The sequence below is a fragment of the Tenrec ecaudatus genome, chromosome 7, assembly GCF_050624435.1.
Source record: "Tenrec ecaudatus isolate mTenEca1 chromosome 7, mTenEca1.hap1, whole genome shotgun sequence".
Classification (NCBI taxonomy): domain Eukaryota; kingdom Metazoa; phylum Chordata; class Mammalia; order Afrosoricida; family Tenrecidae; genus Tenrec; species Tenrec ecaudatus.
In genome coordinates, this window is record NC_134536.1 from 29,763,619 (window position 1) to 29,783,859 (window position 20,241).

Sequence of the window (20,241 nt, forward strand, 5' to 3'; positions counted from 1 at the left end):
TGGTGGAGCAAACCATGATAAAATATGATAATTGGTCAGTTGGCCTCCCTCTTGACTCAACGTGAATTTGCTCTAGGCACGAATATTTTTCCCTTATTCCACAACAGAAATTTCTTCTCTGGCTTTTAAAATCTTGATAGTGGTCTTTTCTTTCTTACTCTTTATTTTTATTCTTATTTTTATATTATTACTATTTTATTTTGGTTTTGCTTTTTATGGTTTCTGTTGGGTAACCCGGTTTGTGAAGCACAGAAGGAGTGGATGAATAGAGACAATACCTGATGCAAGGGTTTATCAAGGACATGGGGCAGGGGAGGCTGAGGGGAATGAGGGAGCAAACAATGAATGTGGGAGAAGGAAGGAAGGTTCATTCTAAATGATTGTGATGATGTATATACAGCTCTTTTTATTTTTTTAATTTAAATTTAAAATTTTTAAATCATTTTATTGGGGTATGTTTGTTACCCTCATCATTCTCAAAACATTTGCTTTCTACTTGAGCCCTTGGTATCAGGTCCTCATTTTTGCCCCTCCCACCCACTCCCCTATACAGCTCCTTTAAAAGGAGATTTAACTATGGAAATGTATGCTATGTGGGCATTATATCAAGAAAATTAACAATGAAGAAGAAGAAACAACCAAACTTGACCAATCCTTACCATGGGGCACGGAGGGAGAGTTTTTGCTTACGAGTCATTGAGTTTATGTTAATGTTGGTGGAATAATTTTGAAAAAGATCTCAATAATGGTTGAGCGTATAATCAACGACACTGAATGATACATGTAGACATTGTTGAATTGGAGGATGTTTTGGTGTGTATATGTTTGCCACAATTAAAACAATAATTACACGAATAACAGTGAGTACAACGAAGAAAATGTTCTAGAATTGGTTGTGTTGAGGATTGTGCAACTGTTCTTGATATGATTGAATTATGGAATTGCATGACCTGTGTATGATGTGTCAGTAAAACTGTTAACATTTTTTTTTTAAAAAGTCAACTGTATCTTTTGGACCAGCAGATTACACCAGAAGTTCAGGGAGCCTTATTTGATAGGAATACAAACAGAATGTGTTCAGACTGGGAACTGGAGTTCATTCTACTGTTCTACTGCTCTCATGTGGAAAATTCTGGTGATTGAAGAAGCAAGATGATCAATATTCCTGTGGCTGACCTAAGAAAGAAAGACAAGACTTTGTACTGTTGTAAAGAGTTACAGTCTCAGAAACCCACAGGCGCACTTCTACCTTGTCCTGTAGGGTCACTATGAGGCAGAAGGGACTCAATGGCAGTGTTTGACTTTTTTTTTACTGCTTTGCAAGGAGATGTGGTGGCACAGTGGGCTAAGCAGTAGGGTCCAGCTGACAGGGATTTAAACCAGCCATTCTGCAGGAGAAAGTTGAAGCTGTCTTCTCCCATAACGGTTAAAACAAACAAACAAAAATAGGGGGTGAGAAACAAGGGAGGGAAGATGAAGCTAATTTGTCAACTAGAGGGTTGACAAATGTTGACTTGGATGAAAGGAAGGGTAGCAGTCCGGAAGGAGGTAAAGAGGCATCCAGGGAGAGAGTGGGGTAGTCAGTCTCCTGCGGGCATAAACAGTGGTTTGAACTATTGAATGCAGAGTTGATAGTCTAAAATGTAAATGCCTGGGTCTGTCTGGGAGACTAGAGAAACAAAATTAATAGACACTCATATGTGTATAAGACAGAGTTTTATATAAAATAGCAATTACATATCTAGAAAACATCCCAGCCCAGTCCAGATCAAGTCCTTAAGTCCGATATTAGCCCATATGTCTGAAACCAATCTTTAAAGTCCTCTTCAGACTCACGAAACACTTGCAATGATGCCGAATGCAGGAAGCTCACAGGCCAGTGGGTGGAAAGTCTTGTGGATCCAGTGGTGGTGGAAGCATCTTCGTGCTGGCAGGGTCTCCGCGTGGCTCGTCCGACTCCAGAGTTCTGGCTGCATCAGTGGAGCTCTATCAGGTTTGCCGTCAGTGATGTCTCACTGTCTCGCAGGGAGTGAGCATCCTGCCTCCAACCAGCTATTTATCTCCTTATTGCCTCCAAGTGAGGTCATCAAGCTGCAACCTGCTTGACAGGCTAAACTCCACCCCTTCGCTTGTAAGTCACACAATGCCCCACCTAATTCACAAGATAAAAACCATATGATTTAAAAAATTACCATGCAGTGGACTCCAGCTCATAATAATTCTATATAAGGCAGAGGACATTTTCTCCTTAAGGTTTCTGCATCTGTAAGTCTTTTAGGGATCAAATGACTTCATCTCTGGTACATCTGAACTGCTGGCTTTGCACTTTGCAGCCCAGTGCTTGGCTCTCAAAGCCGTGGTCTTGAACGCTCTGGGGTTATTATGATTCAGAACTGACTGGCTGGCAGTGGATTTGGTTTGGTTTTAATACTGTTATATATCTGCCAGTGGAATTTCAGTCTGTTGCTAATGCCCACGGCCTAACTAATTACAATGGGAGAAAGTTTCACTTAAAATGATCAGAAACCTCTTCTAGTTGATCTGAAAGTAACACAACTCTCTGTTGATTCTGCCCCATGAACTTGAAGGGATCAGATGGTGATTCACAAACTTTGAGATTATTCTGCTTCTGTTTCTCTAGATATCTCGTCTACAGGGTGATATGTATGCCATTCTCTGCCTCTCCATCTCCCACATTGGGCTGAAACTGTCAATGGGGCATGTATTGCTGTCAGCTGTAGTCGTTCCAATGTTATCGATGTGGGCCTAGATGTTTTCCTTGTCTGTACATGTGATTTAAAATCAGTCATGAACATGCTCAGTCTATTAAAACAGAAGATTTACGTAGAAGAAAACTGATAAGTTGATAGCATTGTAGGCATTTTAATTACAATTGAGAAGTTAAATTACAGAAGGATCTACATTAGTCAAAAGTTCTTCCTACTGGGGAGCATAGCAAAGTTGTAGGAAGCATTGGGACAAGGGACAATATTCCTTATAATAAGCTTTCAAACATCAATCGACTTTCTAAAGGCTTGACTTATAATATTCACATAGATTATGAAAACTATTTTTGGAGAAGAAATGTATTCCTTGGCTATCTTAAATAATTAGAGGCCTAGTTTGGAATCTCCCTTTTTAAAATTTAAGTTTGTAATCTCTTAAAGTTAATTTTCCCATAAAACATCTATCTAATAACTCGCCATCGTTGCTGACCGACAGCACTTCCTTGGACCCCTCGCAGACCAAGAGATCCCTGAAAGTAACAATCCCTGTGAGACACCAGGCTTCTTCGAAAATTGTGTGCGTCTTCATTTCAGTGAAGATTGGAAAAAGCAAAAACCTGCTTTGGATGATCCAGAGAGTCACCTTGCAACCGGAGTTGTGGCGTCTGCACAGATGTGTGTTTCTGTGTAGCACGGCTTTCATAATGGCAGACGAGTGAGAACAAACAGTCGTTGATGCAGACAGCTTAATGCAAGCATAGCAGACCCTGTGGGTGGCCCGTATGGCATCGTCTGAATGGCCAAGGACCAGGAATACGACCTTGGTAGCGAGCAGGGTAGAACAGCAGTCGGTAGCACATTCAAATTGCTAGTAGCAATTTCGGTTCAGCAGAACATTACCTGTCATGTAAAATTAATATTGTCCTTTTGAATGATACTGATTGATTTGTAGCTTTTTGCTTATTTGTTCTAATCATACAGTAAAATCTGTGACAGCCAGAACTTGTTCAAGGCAAAAAGCTTTCAGAAAAGGAAAACACATCTTTTCCACTAAGAGAAACAAAAGTCATGTGATAAAGCCTCACACTGTCAAAGATAGAAAATGTAGAGACCAGGCTTTCCCATCATGTTCCAGCTCTTAGAGGTTTCACGGTATACTTGAAAGATGTTACCTATCATATACATGTTTTAAATTCATATTGTATAAGAATTATAGCCATAAGAAATGTATAGCCATTTTCATGTTAGGTACCTAAGAGAGAGTTTTCAAAGTTTATGGATGTGGTAGTTACATAATCTGGTGTCAATTTGGGACTTGAGAGGATTAAGAGTCTAGTCTGTCAATTGGATCATAGCCAATGAGGCCTCTGTGTGGGCATGGCCTTCTCCTGAGGATTCTGGGAAATCTGTTTTTTCCTCCTTGGAGGCAGGAGAGACTCTGCTCACTTCCTTGGAGACACTCTACTGACCAGACGCATGGCACTACACTGATAGACCCTGTGCCTTGGGAACTGGAGAGGCCACATGGAGACCCTGCCAGCACTGAGATGCTTACACCACCACTGGATCCAAAGACTTTCTACCCACTGGCCTGTGATCATCTTGCATTTGGCATCATTGTATGTATTTTGTGAGTCTGAAGAGGACTTTCTAGATTGGTTTTGGACATATGGGCTAACTGGACTTACAGGCTTGGTCTGGACTGGATTGGGATGCTTTCCAAATGTACAATTACCCTTTATATAAAACTCTCTCTTATACCCATATAAGTTTCTATGGATTTGTTTCTCTAGTCGACCAGGACTAACACAATGGGAAATTTCCCATTGCCTTATCATTCCATTTTTCCACACTTCCTGAAGTCCCCTTGTATACTCAGACAAATGGCATGATAAGTTAGTACTATTATGATACATTCTTTTCTCCTTTACATTAATCACATTATTTAAGTTAGTCCTTTAAAAGACTTTGTATATTACTAAGTTTGAGAAACCTTGGTTTTGTATATTACTAAGGTTGAGAAACCTTGGCTTATTGAGACACCTGTTGGGTCTGTTGCTACCGTCCACCAGGGAATGTCCCGTAGGTTAAAGTTATATAACGAAGAAGAGGCCTTCCTGTTGACCAGCCAATAGAGTGGCGATCTTTAGTCCAAATCATCATGTCTAGAGTAGCAGAGCTGATTTCACATTACATTCGCCCACAAACCAAGGCAACTTCATATAGTAAGAACTTATAACAGATCACATCCTTCAGCAGAATTTGGGCTCAGTAGGCACTGCCTTTATTTATATTAAATTTTAAAAGCAAATCAATTTGTGAAGTATTCTTTGAGACAGATTCTCATATAAAAATTAAGTTTTTCCATCCTGTTTTTATTTATCTTTGAGTAATAAGATTCCCTAATATAGTGTTTGGTCGCTACAAATTGAAATAAGAGATACATAAGTTGGACCCAAATGTATAGCGATTCATGGAAATATGACTTACTCTTCTCACCTTAGGATGATTTGCTGCCCACTGGCACTGTGTTAGTCTGGGTTGACTAGAGAAACAAATTCACAGACACTCATATATTTGTAAGAGAGAGCTTTGTATCAAAGTGTAATAATATATTAAGAAAACATCACAGCCCGTTCCAGATCAAGTTCATAAGTCCAATATTAGCCCATATGTCTGATACCAGCCTATAAATTCTTCTTCAGACTTATGCAACACATGCAATGACACTGAATGCAGGAAGATCACAGGCCCATGGGTGGAAAGTCTTGTGGATCCAGTAGCAGTAGAAGCATCTTAGCGCTGGCGTGGGTCTCCATGTGGCTTCTCTAGCTGCAGGGCTCTGGCTGCACCAGTGTAGCTCAATCTGGCTTGTCAACAGGAATGTCTCCCAGGGAGTGAGTGTGTGTCTGGCCTCCAGTGAGCTATTTATCTCCTTCACACCTCCAAATGAGGTCATAAAGCTGTGGCCTGATTCACAGGCTAACCTCCACCCCTTCGCTCTTAATATTCTCAAGTGGACACCAGATTATGTAACTACCACAGGCACTTTCAGAACACTTTTGCACAAGCATTCAAATTTATATGGCAATTTTGGGCAAATTCAAGAAAAACACAGTGCCTGGATTTAAGACGATGTAAACCACCACAAAATGCCTTATATTGTAAGTCTATCTAAATTCTAATGAAAAAACACCAAAGCATGGGGCACTGACTCAACGCAATTCCATTTGGAATTATATTAAATAGTTTTAACATGCACGACAAGGGAATATGCTGGGTCCGGAGAGTGGGAGCAATGGGCATTACGTCGAGTTTCTTTACTCTCCATCCCTTGATAGTCATTCCTTTGCCATGTTCGCACGACCCCAGTCACCCCAGTCCTAGAGCCAGCGGAGGCACGTCTTACTCTCAGACGCCAGTGTCCTTCAGAGGCCCCGGGCCAGTGCGCACATCGGAAGGGGCTGGAATGCATATGCCAAGCCAAAAGGTCTTTAATAATTTGCTTGCGGGAAAGGGGGAATAGGATTATGGCTTGTCATCTTAAAAAGTTACAGTAGCTAGTTTCTGACTAGGGCAAGGACTAGTTATGCAGATTGAATGTAGCCCCCAGGCTATCCTGTGCTCCCCCTTGGCCAACACATTGCCTTCCTTGACCCACCTCTGTCCCTCATCCACACCTGCCTCCTCATTGCTCATCTTGGTTGTTGTCCTAGTCTTCCTATTTCCATGCAGGCATTCTCCAGCCTTTGTCCTCGCCTTTTAACCCCTGGCCTGCCTAAAATTGAGAGCTCTTTTCTCCTAAGCCTAATACTATTATCAACCATCAGAATGATTGTGAAGATGGCTAGGACCAGGCAGTGTTTCCTTCTGTAGTACACAGCATTGCTATGAGGTGGAGCCGACTCTATGGTATCTAACAACAATACTATGATCACACCTAAAATTATTTTGATTATTGCTACAATCCAACCAGTGCTCAAATTTAAATTAGCCCGTTACTGGAATAGCACCCTTCCTTTCTCTTTTCCCTCCGATAGTTTGCTTTTCAAGAAAGACCCAAATATCACTCATTTGATGTGATTTGCTGAAATATCTTCTTTTTTCATCTATATTTTCTCTATTCCTCTTTCTTGAAATTTTTTGGTTGAGGAAACCCGATGATTTATTCTACAGAATTTCCCCCAGCCCAGGTTTCCCTGAGTAGACCCTGTGAAGTAACACAGCCTGCTGCTCTGTCCTGTGTATTTCCTTGATCGGATTCAGCAGGGAACATTTTAAGCAAGGCAACTTCAATAGTGGTCTGTACTATGTTGTCCCATCAGACCAAAGGCATAATGTCTTTTGACCTCCCCCCTCAAGATATTCTCCTCATGTGGTAGTTAATGCCTCAATCTATTAATTCAGTAAGGGCTTAAAATAGTGATATGCTACTATTACTTCTCTTTATTTTTTTATTTAATTCATCACTTTATTGGGGGCTCATACAACTCCTATCACAACCCATATTTCCATCCATTGTGTCAAGCACATTTGTACATTTGTTGCCATCGTCATTCTCAAAACATTTGCTTTCTACTTGGGGCCTTGGTATCAGCTCCTCATTTTCCCCCTCCCTCCCTGTCCCCCTTCCCTCATGAACCCTTGATAATTTATTAATTTTTATCATTTTGTCATGTCTTACACTGTCCGATGTCTCCCTTTACCCACTTTTCTGTTGCCCGTCCCCCAAGGAAGAGGTTATATGTAGATCCTTGCAATCGGTTCCCCCTTTCTCTTCACCTTCCTTCCACTCTCCCGGTATCACCACTCTCACCACTGGTCCTGAAGAGTTCATCTGTCCTGGATCCCCGGTGTTTCCAGTTCCTACTTATACTAGCGTACATCCTCCGATCTAGCCAGATTTGGAAGGTAGAATTGGGATCATGATAGTGGGGGAGGGGGACGAGGAGTTCGGGAGAGGAAGCCATCTAGCTCAGAAGCAACAAGGCTCATGTGGAGAAAGCATACCAGTCTGTGTGATCATGAGGTATCGAAGGGATTGGGTATCAGGCATCAAAAAAACCCTCTTATCATTATGAATGATGGGGAGTGTGGAGTGGGGAACCAAAACCCATGTGTAAGCAACTGGACATCCACTTACAGAAGGGCTGCAGGGAGGAGATGAGTCAGTCAGGGTGCACTGTAGCAAGGATGAAATATTACTTTTTTTTATATGTGGAAAAACATCTTAAAAGACAAACCATTTATCTATCATTTGGTTACTAACTGTAATGTGTATAGAAGAGATAGGATAATGCTTAATTTTTTAATGAATAAAATGCATTTTTCTGTTGATATCTCTATTTATATATGTATGCTTCAAGCAAAACAGTATTTTTGTATATATATCTCAAATTTGTCCAAGAAATAGACATTTAACTTGCTTTAACCAATTTCATCAGAAACATTATGTGAATTAAAACATTTTGTGGAAAAAAGGAATGAAATATACTGGATATATTTTTTACAGTTTTACTGGCACGTCTTCTTGAAATCATACAGTTCAATAGTTCAGTCACATCAAGGAGAATTGTAGAGTCATTGCCACAATTAATTTATGCACTTTTTCTTCTCTATTGTACTCATTACTAGTGTATTTTTAACCTGTGCCACAAATATACACAACGAAACATTCTCCAATTTAGCACCTACATGTATGTTTTAGTGCCATTGATTACACTTGGTTACGCAACCATTATTGAGATTCTTTTCCAAATTATTCCACCATTAGCATAAACTCAATGCCCCCCTGAGCAAAAACGTGCTCCTTCACCCATGGGAGCCATTGGTCAACTTTGGATTCTTTAAAAAAAATATATGTCGTTTTCTCAATATAAAAATACATTCCCATTGTTAAGTCACTTTTTAAAACAATTGTATGCACATCATCACAATCGGTTCTTGTGCTCCCTCGCCCCTCCTGCCTTCGTTCCTTGCTCCCCCATTGCTCTCACCCTCCCCACCCCCGTCCCTGATAAACCATTGATTGCAGGGAGCATTGTCTCTATTCATCCATTCCTTCTGAGTTTCATAAACTGGGAAACCTAACAGAAACAATAAAAAACAAAACAACAAGAAAAAATTAATAATGTAAAGACACAAAATAAAAATAAAGTATAAGAAAGAAAAGACTGCCATCAGTATTTAAAAAACCAGAAAAGAAATCTGTCATGGAACAAATGAGAAATATGTAAACCTAGAGCAAATATAGGTTGTGCCAAGAGGGAGGTAGATTGACCAAATATCATATTATATCATAATCAAGTTTACAATAATATCTGTCCAATAAAGCTGTTTGAGTACCTGTCTGTAGGAGAGAGGATCTGCCAGAGGCTTAATCTAACCAGATATTCTGCAGATGGGTTTGGGGACCCATAGTCTTCTACAATTTGGGTATTAAGCTCTGATACCAGGTAAGATTTAAAAAGCGGGTATATCCCCCAGGGCTTATCTGAGAACACCGTGATCTGAGGTCACCTCCATTTCCCCAGGGCCCTCAGAGCAAAGTCATGAAGGTGACACTACACCCAGTTCCAAAGTACTCATCCAACTTTTTCCTTCAAATTTTCCAAGAACAGCAAACAATGCCATCGTTCCTGTCTTTTCCCAGGATTCTGCTAAGAAACCTGACACTAATGACGGCTAGCAGAACAGGAAGCAGAAGACGAGTAGTAAACCACACTGGAAAGAAACGGAGAAACAAGGAAAAACAATGAATCTCTGGCCCCAAAGAGCAAGGGTGCAAACTTGCATTGGTAAAGGGGCCGCAGATTCTTGGTTTAAATGTTTAAAGAGAGAAAGCGTGCAGGGGCTGCTGAAGATCTCCCAGCTGCTTCCCTTTGCTAAGACGTTTCCCCAAGAGACACGGGCTGAAGCTCTGTGCACTTCTCCCTGGCTGTGTCATAGGCTGTTCTCTCCCCACCCCCTCCGGCCTGCTGCCAGCGCACACGTGTGTGTGTGTGTGTGTGTGTGTGTCCAGCCTGTCTTTGCTTTCTGTCTCCCTGGTGGGAACAGGGCCTGCCAGCCTCCCTCGGGTCGTGGCTGCAACTCTGACTCGCTCTCTGCTGCTCTTTCTGCTCTTTTCTCTCTCTGCTTGGCTCCTTGCCTCCTGGTAAGTCTGACAAACGCCCCCCAGGCCCCGTGAGAAGGTGGAGAGTGTGGTTTGTGGTGTTCAACACTCCACACGTGGAGACTAGCAGTGAACGATTGAAGAACTTCCCATTGGTGTATGGAGAACTGGAGGGTGTTGCTCAGGAAGGGAGGAGTGGGGTCACCTGGCGGGATGGCCAGGACAAAGGAAGAAGTGGGGAGGGGTGGGCGGTGGGGAGAGCAGACAACAGAGTTTACAGTCATAGGAGGTAAACTTTTTTTGCTTTTGTGGCAGGGAAATTAATTAGGAAAGGGACAATTTTATGCGATCTGAAGAGAAACCAGAGTATAGGAAAGGGACAATTTTAAAATAACAACGTGCTTTTAATTTTGGTTTGGTTTGTCGCTCCCCCCCCCCCCCCCCCCCCGGTGATTTTTCCTGTTGTGGAGACTGCTTTTGGGAATTGCGTTGTCCTGCAGTTTGCCATGACTCAAACGTTCTGTTTTGGAGCACATCAGAGGATATTCTTGGAATTAAGGGAAAGCGAACAAACAAACAAAACCCATCAATGATTATAGTACCTGATGGGTAAAGAGCAAATCAATACAAATAAACACTTGCATTAAGACTAACCACACTAAAACACTATGAACGGCACGCTTTTCATTAATCGCTTTGATGTTTGGATCACCTTAAATATTTATTTCATTCGAAGATAACCACAATAACACTTTAAAATCCACATAGGGACTTAAGCCAGTAAAGGCTGTTTTGAATTGATTTAGAGAATTATTCCCGTCCCTTGGTTTTCAAGGGTAACGTGTAAATAACACCACTCCTTTCAGAAGAGCTTAAAATAGCTTCCGGCTGGACAGCAGGTGCCATGTTCTCCAAGTCCTTGGGGGCGGGGCCGGAGGTGACAGTCACAAGTTATATATAGACGAGCAGGTCCCACAAGCCGAGGCCAGGATCAAGTAGATGCCAGTGAGCGAGGCAGTGAAGCTGTTGTCCACTGCTGACGTGGTCGAGAGGTTGGTGAAGTCCCGTGAGTTGAAGGAAAAAGTCCTTCCTCCGATTAATAAGGCCTCCGTGAGCGCCACCAAGTGGGTGGCCCAGTCTGCTTTGAGGACCCGGTCCTATTTTACTAATCAGCAGGCTCACAGCTCAATATCGTTTGCAAATAAATTGCAACGTACTTGAAGAGCTAAACCCGATCTCCTGTCGCTTTGTCAATCAGAAACTCCAGAATCTGGGGCTCTTTTTGTCCCTCCCCCTTGTTTCGCATATCTGGATTATGTCCCTACGATACCCTCTTCGTCGTTACTAACTTGCTATCTCTCAAAATTAAATTATGTATCCTAGAGCTTCTGGGCTGAATAGAGAAACTTGTGATTTATCTTTTTTTTCCTGAAAGAAGTTCATATTTTATATTCGAACAAAGGTACTTTTTATCAATTCAAGGAATTATTATTATGTACAGCACCACATTTCCATAGCGGTTGGTTTATTTATACATTTCTTCCTTCTCTGCTTTATTCCAAAATTGATGCTAGTTTGAACCTCAACAAAAGTGCTTGCTACTCGATAATTACATATTACTTTTACAGAAAAAGAAAATACCAGAAAACAAGAAAGTATAGATCCAATATAATAAGGTGTCCACATTGGATATTCACCGTAATCAAATTTCAATTTATGTATGACAATAGAACTTAGGGGTGTGATTGTTATAGATGATCTTTAGTAACTTCAATGGTTCTTTTGTTCTATGTTTTGAGTTTGAAAGAAAATGAATGGCATTTTAATTAAAATATTCTGAATCTATACATCAATTTACTTCCAGTGATTGATGACCTACATAGAATTTATAAGAGACTGATAACCATTAATTTACTATTCTAAGCAAAATGACAAATTGCCACAAAATCATTAGTATTAATTGCTCTTGTAATGCTAATAATAGGGAACACTACTGAAATTTAAAGACCCACGCCAAAAATATGTGGTTAGTATGACTTGATTTAGACAAATGCTACTTTACTAATTGTTGTATCAATGGTTCATGAAAATACATTCATCCTACGTTAGAAGAGTAATTAGTAGACACCAATTTGGAGATTGTCTTACTGTTTAGAGGTCACAGGTTTCTGGTGGCATCGTGCTTAAGTGCTGGGCTAACTGCAACGTTAACTGTTTGAAACCACCAGCCACTCTGTAGGAGAAAGATAGGGCTTTCTACTCCTAAAAAAGAGTTAAAATCTCCAAAAGCACATGGGCAGTCCTGCCTTGTCCAGTAGGGCTGCGGTGAGTTAGCATCTCTTCAAGGGCAGTGAGTCAGGTTCCCTGAAAGTGAACCCTGGTGGAGCAGTGAGTTCCGCTCCCTGATGGCCAGCAGTTTGAAACCACCAGCAGCTCTTAGGGGGAATGAGGAGGCTTTCAACGTCCCTGAAGAATGACAGTCTCAGAAACCCACAAGAGCAGCTTCTGCCCTGTTCTACAGGGGACCCTGTGAGTGGGAACCATCTCAGTGGCAGTGAGCTGCTGAGATTTTGAGGGTTAACTTCACTAAACCTAATGGTGTTTCCCACCAGATCCTGCTCCAGAGATGGAGACTGATCCGCCTGTGCAACTCCCAGCTGACCCCCAGTCAACACCTCCAGGTGATGGTTCCTCTTCCTCACCAAGTCAGAATGGCCTGGAGAGGCCACGTGACCAGAGTCCCTCAGCTCCACTCCAAGCCGCAGAGAAAGAGGCAAGTGTGCCGCCTGAGAAGGGAGTTCAGGATATCGCTGACGAGTTGAGTCGCCAACTGGAAGACATCATAAACACCTACGGGTCTGCTGTGGGCGCAGCAGGGAGAGAGGGCACTGCCAAGGCAAGGGAGCAGCCTGGGAATGAAGACTTGCCCAACAATGAGGAAGGGGACTGCGATGAAACCCCTGAAGAGACTGAAAGAGAACCCACCACTCCTGGAGAGCCAGCAGCAGCCAAAGAGCCTACGAGCAACAAAGAGCAGAAACTGGAAAAGAAAATCCTGAAAGGATTAGGCAAGTACTTGTGTTCGAATATATGCATTTTCTTTCTTTCCCATCTTCCTCACAAATGGTACTTACTCCAATCTTTACTAAAAGCCACATTCCCCTAACTTGTGGATGGTTACAATACCCTCCTGCAACTTCTCCTAGTTTGCTTGCTCCCAGCTCCTTCCTCCTACTACAACTAAAGTGAATTCAACAGGGTACCTACTTGTCTACCTTCTCAGCTCAATGGCTTCCCACTATTTTTAGGACAGAGACTTAAATCTTTAGCATGGTGCTTACGGCTCTGACACTCTAATTCCAGCTTTATCTCCCTTCACTCTGCCCTATCATATCCCCTTCCTGAGCCCTTGGCCACTGTCACTGGCTCTATCACTTCTATTGTGTGTTCTGAGCTTTTTTCAGTGATTTGACCCCGGCGTGCCCATTCCGCTTAGGATTTGAGCACATCCTGTTTCTTTACCTAGACATATCTACCATTCTCCGTCACCACCCCAACTCAGCCCCTTAGCTACCTTAAACTTACAACCACCATGGTGAACATTATTCCAGTTATTTGGAAGTGGCTTCAGCGGATTTCTTGGCCATTTGTCAGTAATTGGAACTGTATATCTAGACCAATGGCTTTCAAGTTTAACCATGCGTTACACTCAACTGTAGAATTTGTCAAAATGTGATGTCCAACCTTCACATACACAGAGAAGTTGCTTCCAGCCAGCACCTGCTGAGAACCACAGCCAGTAGGTCTGGAAGGGAGCCGGGACACTCTGGGTAATTCAGACACAAATCAGTGGTGGAATTGGTGATTTTGAAGTTTCAGAAAGAGCTTCTTCAACTTTGGGAGGAAAACTGTATAAAGTGTGGGCTGTGGTCTTGTCTTCACAATCTATCCAGGTCTCTCGTAGAATTTACTAAGTAATCCATCCTTACCTAAAGACTTAGCCTTAGACTTTGCTTATGCACACAAAGTAAAGTCCCAAACAATCTCACTGCCATCAAGTTGATTCTGATTCATAGGGACCCGATAGGACAAAAGAGAACTTGCCCTTGTGAGGTTCCAAAGCGGCAAGTCTTTATGGGAGTAGAAAGCTTCCACTTTCTCTCACGGTGGCTTTGAACTGCAATCTGTGGTTAGAAGCTGAACAGGTAACCCAGAATTTTCCCAGGGCTACTGACAAAAGAAGAGCCTTTAATTACTGAATGCTTGTGAGATAATACTTTCTTCGCTGGTCATTTTAAGATGCTGAGATTTTCTGGTTAACTAATCCGAATTCCACTGTGTGCGATTTGGATCCTTTGAATTTCAGATGATTCTAAGCAGTTTCTTAATAGATATGGGTGTGTGTAGGTATCATTACATATATGTATCCGAATGTATACACACAATGTGTACACACACATGTACACGCAAGTATGAATGCACACACACATGTACACATATGAACGCATACACACATGTATGTATACACACATATATGAATGCATACACACACACTCCAAACTCATTGCCATCAAGTCCACTGTAACTCACAGTAATCCTACTAGAAAGAACAGAACTGCTCCCATGGGTTTCCAAGATAAGTCTGTTTTTAATAGTTTTATTGGCACTTCATCCACATGTCACATAATTCAATATCCAATCATATCAAGAAGAGTTATACAATTATCACCACAATCAGTTCCAAAATATTTTTTCTTCCTTGTTTTCATGTAACTTTTTTTAAATTGGGGCAAAAATATACGCAACAAAACATTCTCCAATTCAACAACTTCCACATGCACAATTCAGTGCCACTGATTATATTCTTCATGTTGTATAACTATTATTGGTAGACAGGAGTTGAACAGCCTTGTCTTTCTCCCTCAGAGTGACTGGTGATTTCAAACTGTTGACCTTGTGGCTAGCAGCCCAGTGCATAACCCAATAAGCCACCAGGGCTCCCTTAAATGAATCTATACACAACGACAACCTCAATCATGCTGGTGAGTTTCCAGCCTTTGCTAAACTTATTGCCATGGCCCTTTTTTTTGAACCAAACCTCCTGAATATTTGGGAAATGTCTACACAACCCAAGCACTCGGGACTTGTTTTTCATTTAGAGACCACTCAATCTTTCATAATCAGCACACTGCCCATTTGAATAGTTGGAGGAATCGCTTACAATGTCTTTAGCTAGTACAGTCACATTGCCCTTGGCATCGAATTGAAAGAAACAAAAACAGATTCCTCATAAGACAACATCCTTCCCTCTCCCCCCAGCTCACAAGTGTCTCCTAAAGCATACCTTTGCAAATGGCATATGGTCTGCACAAGCACAAATAATGAAAAAATATAATGTGCTCACAACCAATTGCCACCGAGCCAATTCTAAATTATGGCAACACCATCCGTTTCAACCCTGTGTTCTGGGACAAGAGAAACAGGCCTCTCTCCCAGTCTCCCATGGCACATCTCAGTGGAATATAGTTTTTGATATTTAGGTTGACAATTGATTGAGTAGAAAGTCATGAGCTGAAAGCAAAGCATATGAAGAAAATAAGGCTGACCCATAGGTCGGTTCCGTCTCTTGAGAACAGCCAGAAAGACAGACAGAAGGGCAAAAAAACAATGAGAATAAAGTTCATGGATTTCATATTTCTAGTTACAAATCAATCTGAGTTCTGCATGTTGAAAGGTGCCTTGACCTGGCCATGTTTTTCAAGATGTCTCCCGACACCCATGTGCTTGGTCACTTTCCCAGAGAGTCTGTGTCTCACAGGGGCCATGCTAATCTTCTCTGTATCATCTCCACTTCAGTGTCTGTGCAGCCTCAGTGAGCACCCCAGATAGCACACTGTGTCCATTTCCATTGGATTTCGAGGTGCACTCTGAAAGGATAATGGTCTGTTGCTTTGACAAGGGCTAGATTTTATGGGGGAGGCAGTGAGGGGACAGATAGAGGCCAGAAGAATTCAAGTAGAAGACGAATCCACAGAAATGGAAAGATCCATGAGCAGATCCACGAGGGATGTGAGAACTTAGCTGGAATCAGAAAGGTGAGGAAGGTTTAGGGAAGCGATGGGAGGGAAGAGAAATAATCAGCATTTTCTTCTGACCAGCAGAAGGGAAAAGTGTTAATATGCTACTCTTCCTTCTGATATGTGTCTTTCTTTTTGGAAGGTTTTGTTTTATTTTGTTCTCCCTGGAATAGCCTCACTATTGTTGTCCGTAAGTTTTCAACTCATGGCAATCCCATGTATAACAGAATAAAATGTTAGTCAACCCCACACCGTCCCCGATTATCACCTAGAAATTGAACTCCTGTGCCCTATAAGATTGTCCTTGGCAGGTTTTCAGAAAAGAAATCCACAACCCTTTCTCCCTAGTCCATCTTAGTCTGAAATTTCTGCAAAAACATATTCAACATCAGTGGGTGCCCACCTCCCTGACACAATCACTGAAGACAAACGTGGCATAAGCAAATGTGGTGAAGCAAGCTAATGGTGTCCGGCTATCAAAATATAGTGTCTGGGGTCTTAAAGGCTTGAAGATAAACAAGTGACCATCTAGTTCGGAAGCAACAAAGCCCACATGGAAGAAGCACACCAGCCTGTGTGACCACAAGCTGTCGAAGGGATCAGGTATCAAGCATCAAAGAACAAAAAATCATATCATTGTAAATGTGGGTGAGTGCAGAGTAGAGACTCAAAGCCCATCGGTAGGCAACTGGACACCCCCTCACTGAAGGGTTGTGGGAAGAGAGCCCGTCAGGGTGCAGGGTAGCAACGATGAAACATATAACTTTCCTCTAGTTCTTAAATGCCCCCCCCCCACTATCATGATCCCAATTCTACCTGATAAATCTGGCTAGACTAGAGGATGTACATCGGTACAGATAGCAACTGGAAACACAGGGAATCCAGGACAGGTGACTCCTTCAGGACCAGTGGTGACAGTGGCGATGCCTGGAGGGTGGAGGGAATGTGGAGTAGAAAGGGGGGACCGATCACAAGAATCCACGTATAGCCTACTCCCTGGCGGATGGACAGCAGAGAAGAGGGCAGGGGGAGCCATCAAACAATGTAAGCTATGACAAAATAATAATTTATGAATTATGAAGGGTTCATGAGGGAGGGGACAGTGGGGAATGAGTGGGAAAAATGAGTGGGTGATATTAAGGGCTCAAGGAGAAGGCAAATGTTTTGAGAATGATGATGGTAACAAATGTACACATCTGCTTGACACAATGGATTTATGTATGGATTGTGATAAGAATTGTACGATCCCCCAATAAAATGATTAAAAAAAAACATATTCAACATCATAGTGAAACACAAGCTACCAAGTGACGGACAAGTGTTGGCTATGCATGAAGTGCATTGGCCAGGAATTGAGCCTATTGAATGCATGAGGGATGAGCCTTCTATGGCATAAACAGTAGTGGCACCTTCATTACTAGACTCCTAATGTTTTTTTAAATGTTCTTTATAGTTTTAACTAAGAAATTGCCAATAACTTAAACATATTATCAACTGATCCAATAGGCATCTTGTTCCAATTGAGTGAGCGGTCAAAGTCTCAAGTGCACACTCCCCAAACTCACTGCCATCCAGTCAGTTCTGACTCTTCGCAAGCCGATAGGACAGCAGTTCTCCACCTGTGGGTTGCGACTCCTTTGGGGGGGGGTCAAATGACCCTTTCACAGGGGTCACCCTATTCGTAACAGTAGCAAAATGATAGTTATGAAGTAATAAAATAATTTTATGGTTGGGGCTTCACCAACATGAAGAACTGGATTAAAGGGTTGAAGCACTAGGAAGGTTGAGAATCACTGTTATAGGAGGAAGTATAAGTTCATCTTTGGGCTTTGCAAGACTGTAAATGTTTACAGGAGTAAAAAGCCTCGTCTTTCTCTTGCAGAGTGACTGGTGATTTTGAACTGCTGGCCTTGTAGCCCAACACATGACCTACTACCCCACCAGGGTTCCTGCACCTCTCAAGAACACTAAAATACAGACACTATAAAATACTGACCAAATGGAAAGAAATGTGACTAAAAACACCAGAAAAGGTAATATTTGCAAAACAGATAGTGGCATCAAAATAATAAAACAAAACATTAGCATCAAGTCAGTTGTGACTCAGGAGCACTCCATATGTGGCAAAGTAGAATCACTCCATTGGATTTTCTTGGTTGTCACCTCTATGAATATAGAAGCAGATGGCCCAAACTTCCAACCTTTCTTCCACAGGTGGGCATATTCCAACTGCCAACTTTTCAGGGGAAAGTTGAAAGCGAACAGTTTTGCCACCCAGGGACCCAGATAGAAGTGTTAGAACCAAGCTGAACAAACACGCCATCATGACAAAATACAGTGAGGGGTAAGAGAATCTTAACCAAATTCTAAAAGTGGACCAAGACATTTTAGAAAAACCAACATACCATGCAAACAATTATCTGCATTGTTTTTTCTTATCTAAACCAAGCTAAAATGGCGAAGCCCCATTTATTTATTGCTAAGACCCTTTTAGAATCTTCATAAAACTCCAAAACCGAACTCGCTGCCATTGAGTCGGTGCCAACTCATTGCAAACCTTCATAGAGCCGTCAAACCTTAGAGGCTGAACTTAGAATTCACTGCATCAACTCATTCACTGCATAGATAGGAAAACTGAAGACCAGGGAGTGTTTGAGGTTGCCAAAAATGACGACTAAGCTAGTTGATGGCAAAAATCAGTCCCAGAACCCAGGTCCATAGTTGTTAACCCACTATGAATTTAACTATATGATCCTTTCTATAAGGAGCCCTGGTAATGTCGTGATTATTCCTTGGGCTGATAATTCCAAGGTCAGTGGTTGGAAACCACCAGCCACTCCAAGGGAGAAACATGGGGCTTTCTACTCCTGTAAACAATTACAGTCTCTAAATTCACAAGGGAAGTTCGACCCTGGGCCACAATGTCACTAGGAGTCGGCATCAACTTGGTGGCAATGAGTTTGGTTTTGGTTTAGCCTTTCTGTAGGAGGCCTGGGGGCATGCTGAGTTATACCTTGGGCCGATAACTGGAAGGATAGATGAGGCTTTCTACTCCCGTAAGGAGTTACAGTCTCAGAAACCAATAGAGGTGGTTCTACCCGGTCATAAAGGGTCGCCATGAGTTGCAATTGACTATATAGCAGTGAGTTTAATTTTGTTTGAAAGATGTACAGTATTGGAAAGTCACAAGGCAGTCTCCTCCATCCCACAGGGTGGTTATGAGTTGCAGTCAGCTGGATGACAGGGGGCTTGGGTTTAGTTTTATCCTTTCTATTCATTAAATATATGCAGCTGATTTCCCTTAAGTGGTACATATCCATATCCTACAATTACTTTAGCACACTCAGTACTTTTATATTGTGTTCAAAGGAAAACATAATTCATGTTGAAATATGAATCTAACACTTGCACCAGAACATTCACAGCCTTCCCCGGCTTTAAGTCTCTGCCACATGTGGAAACTACAATGACGAAGAGAGCCAGAGGATGACGTGTCAGTTCCAAAGCTGCCCCCCCCCCCAAATAATTTGATAGAGAAATGTATATTTGGAGTAACCATTCATCTGTATGATTGCCAGCAAACTTAGTGCAAACAACCATCGCCAACACTAGAAATTTAGAAAAAGGCTGGCCCATAAATCTACATATCTATAAAACCCAGTTGTCTTCATTTAAGATTTTAAATGTAAAAAGAATTCCTCATATTTCAGGCTAACCCCGTGACGGTGGCCACGGCCATGTGAAATGGTTGTCTTGCTGCGCAGGTGGGTCTGTTTTCGTGGGTGTAGACTTGTTGCCCAGCTGAGCACGCTGCAGTTGGGTGGCCAGATGCTCACCGCATGGCTTCCCCACCTCTGACGGGCAGGGAAGGAGGTTGGCTTTGGGATGACCCACCTAGGAGAACACAGTTGATCCCCCCTCCTGACAAAATGTCAGCGAGCACAGCCAGTTTTCCCTCTGTGTCCAGCACTGTGACTCTGACCCCAGAGCTGAAATTACAGCCTTTCTTACACGATGAGCAAGTCTCTGTCTAGTCACTTCCTCCACTGTCCTCCCAAATAGCACTCTTGGTCCTGCGAAATCCATCGAAGCTTAAAGACTAAGTCCTCTGATGTCACACTGGTTTTTTTTTAATTCTGCATATGCTTGCTTCTAATTACTTGGATTTTTTTATGAAAGAGGAAGGATTTTTCAGGTAGATAATAGATACAAATAGTAATCTCTAATATAAATAACAGGATATTAATCAGCACGAAATGAGATATTTATACTCCCCGCCATGGAGGCTATCCCGGCTCTCAGGGACCCTATAGGACAAGGGAGAACT

The 20,241-nt window shown here is 42.1% G+C and overlaps 1 protein-coding gene across 1 annotated transcript in view; it reads left to right on the forward strand.

Annotated features, from left to right (window-relative positions):
* Window positions 1-12,463: 12,463 nt before the first annotated feature.
* Window positions 12,464-20,241, forward strand: part of TXLNB (taxilin beta) — a 53,473-nt gene continuing 45,695 nt past the window's right edge. Inside the window, exon 1 of the mRNA XM_075554226.1 lies at window positions 12,464-12,905. Within this exon, the coding sequence (XP_075410341.1) occupies window positions 12,464-12,905 (442 nt within the window). The remainder of the gene's footprint in view (window positions 12,906-20,241) is intronic.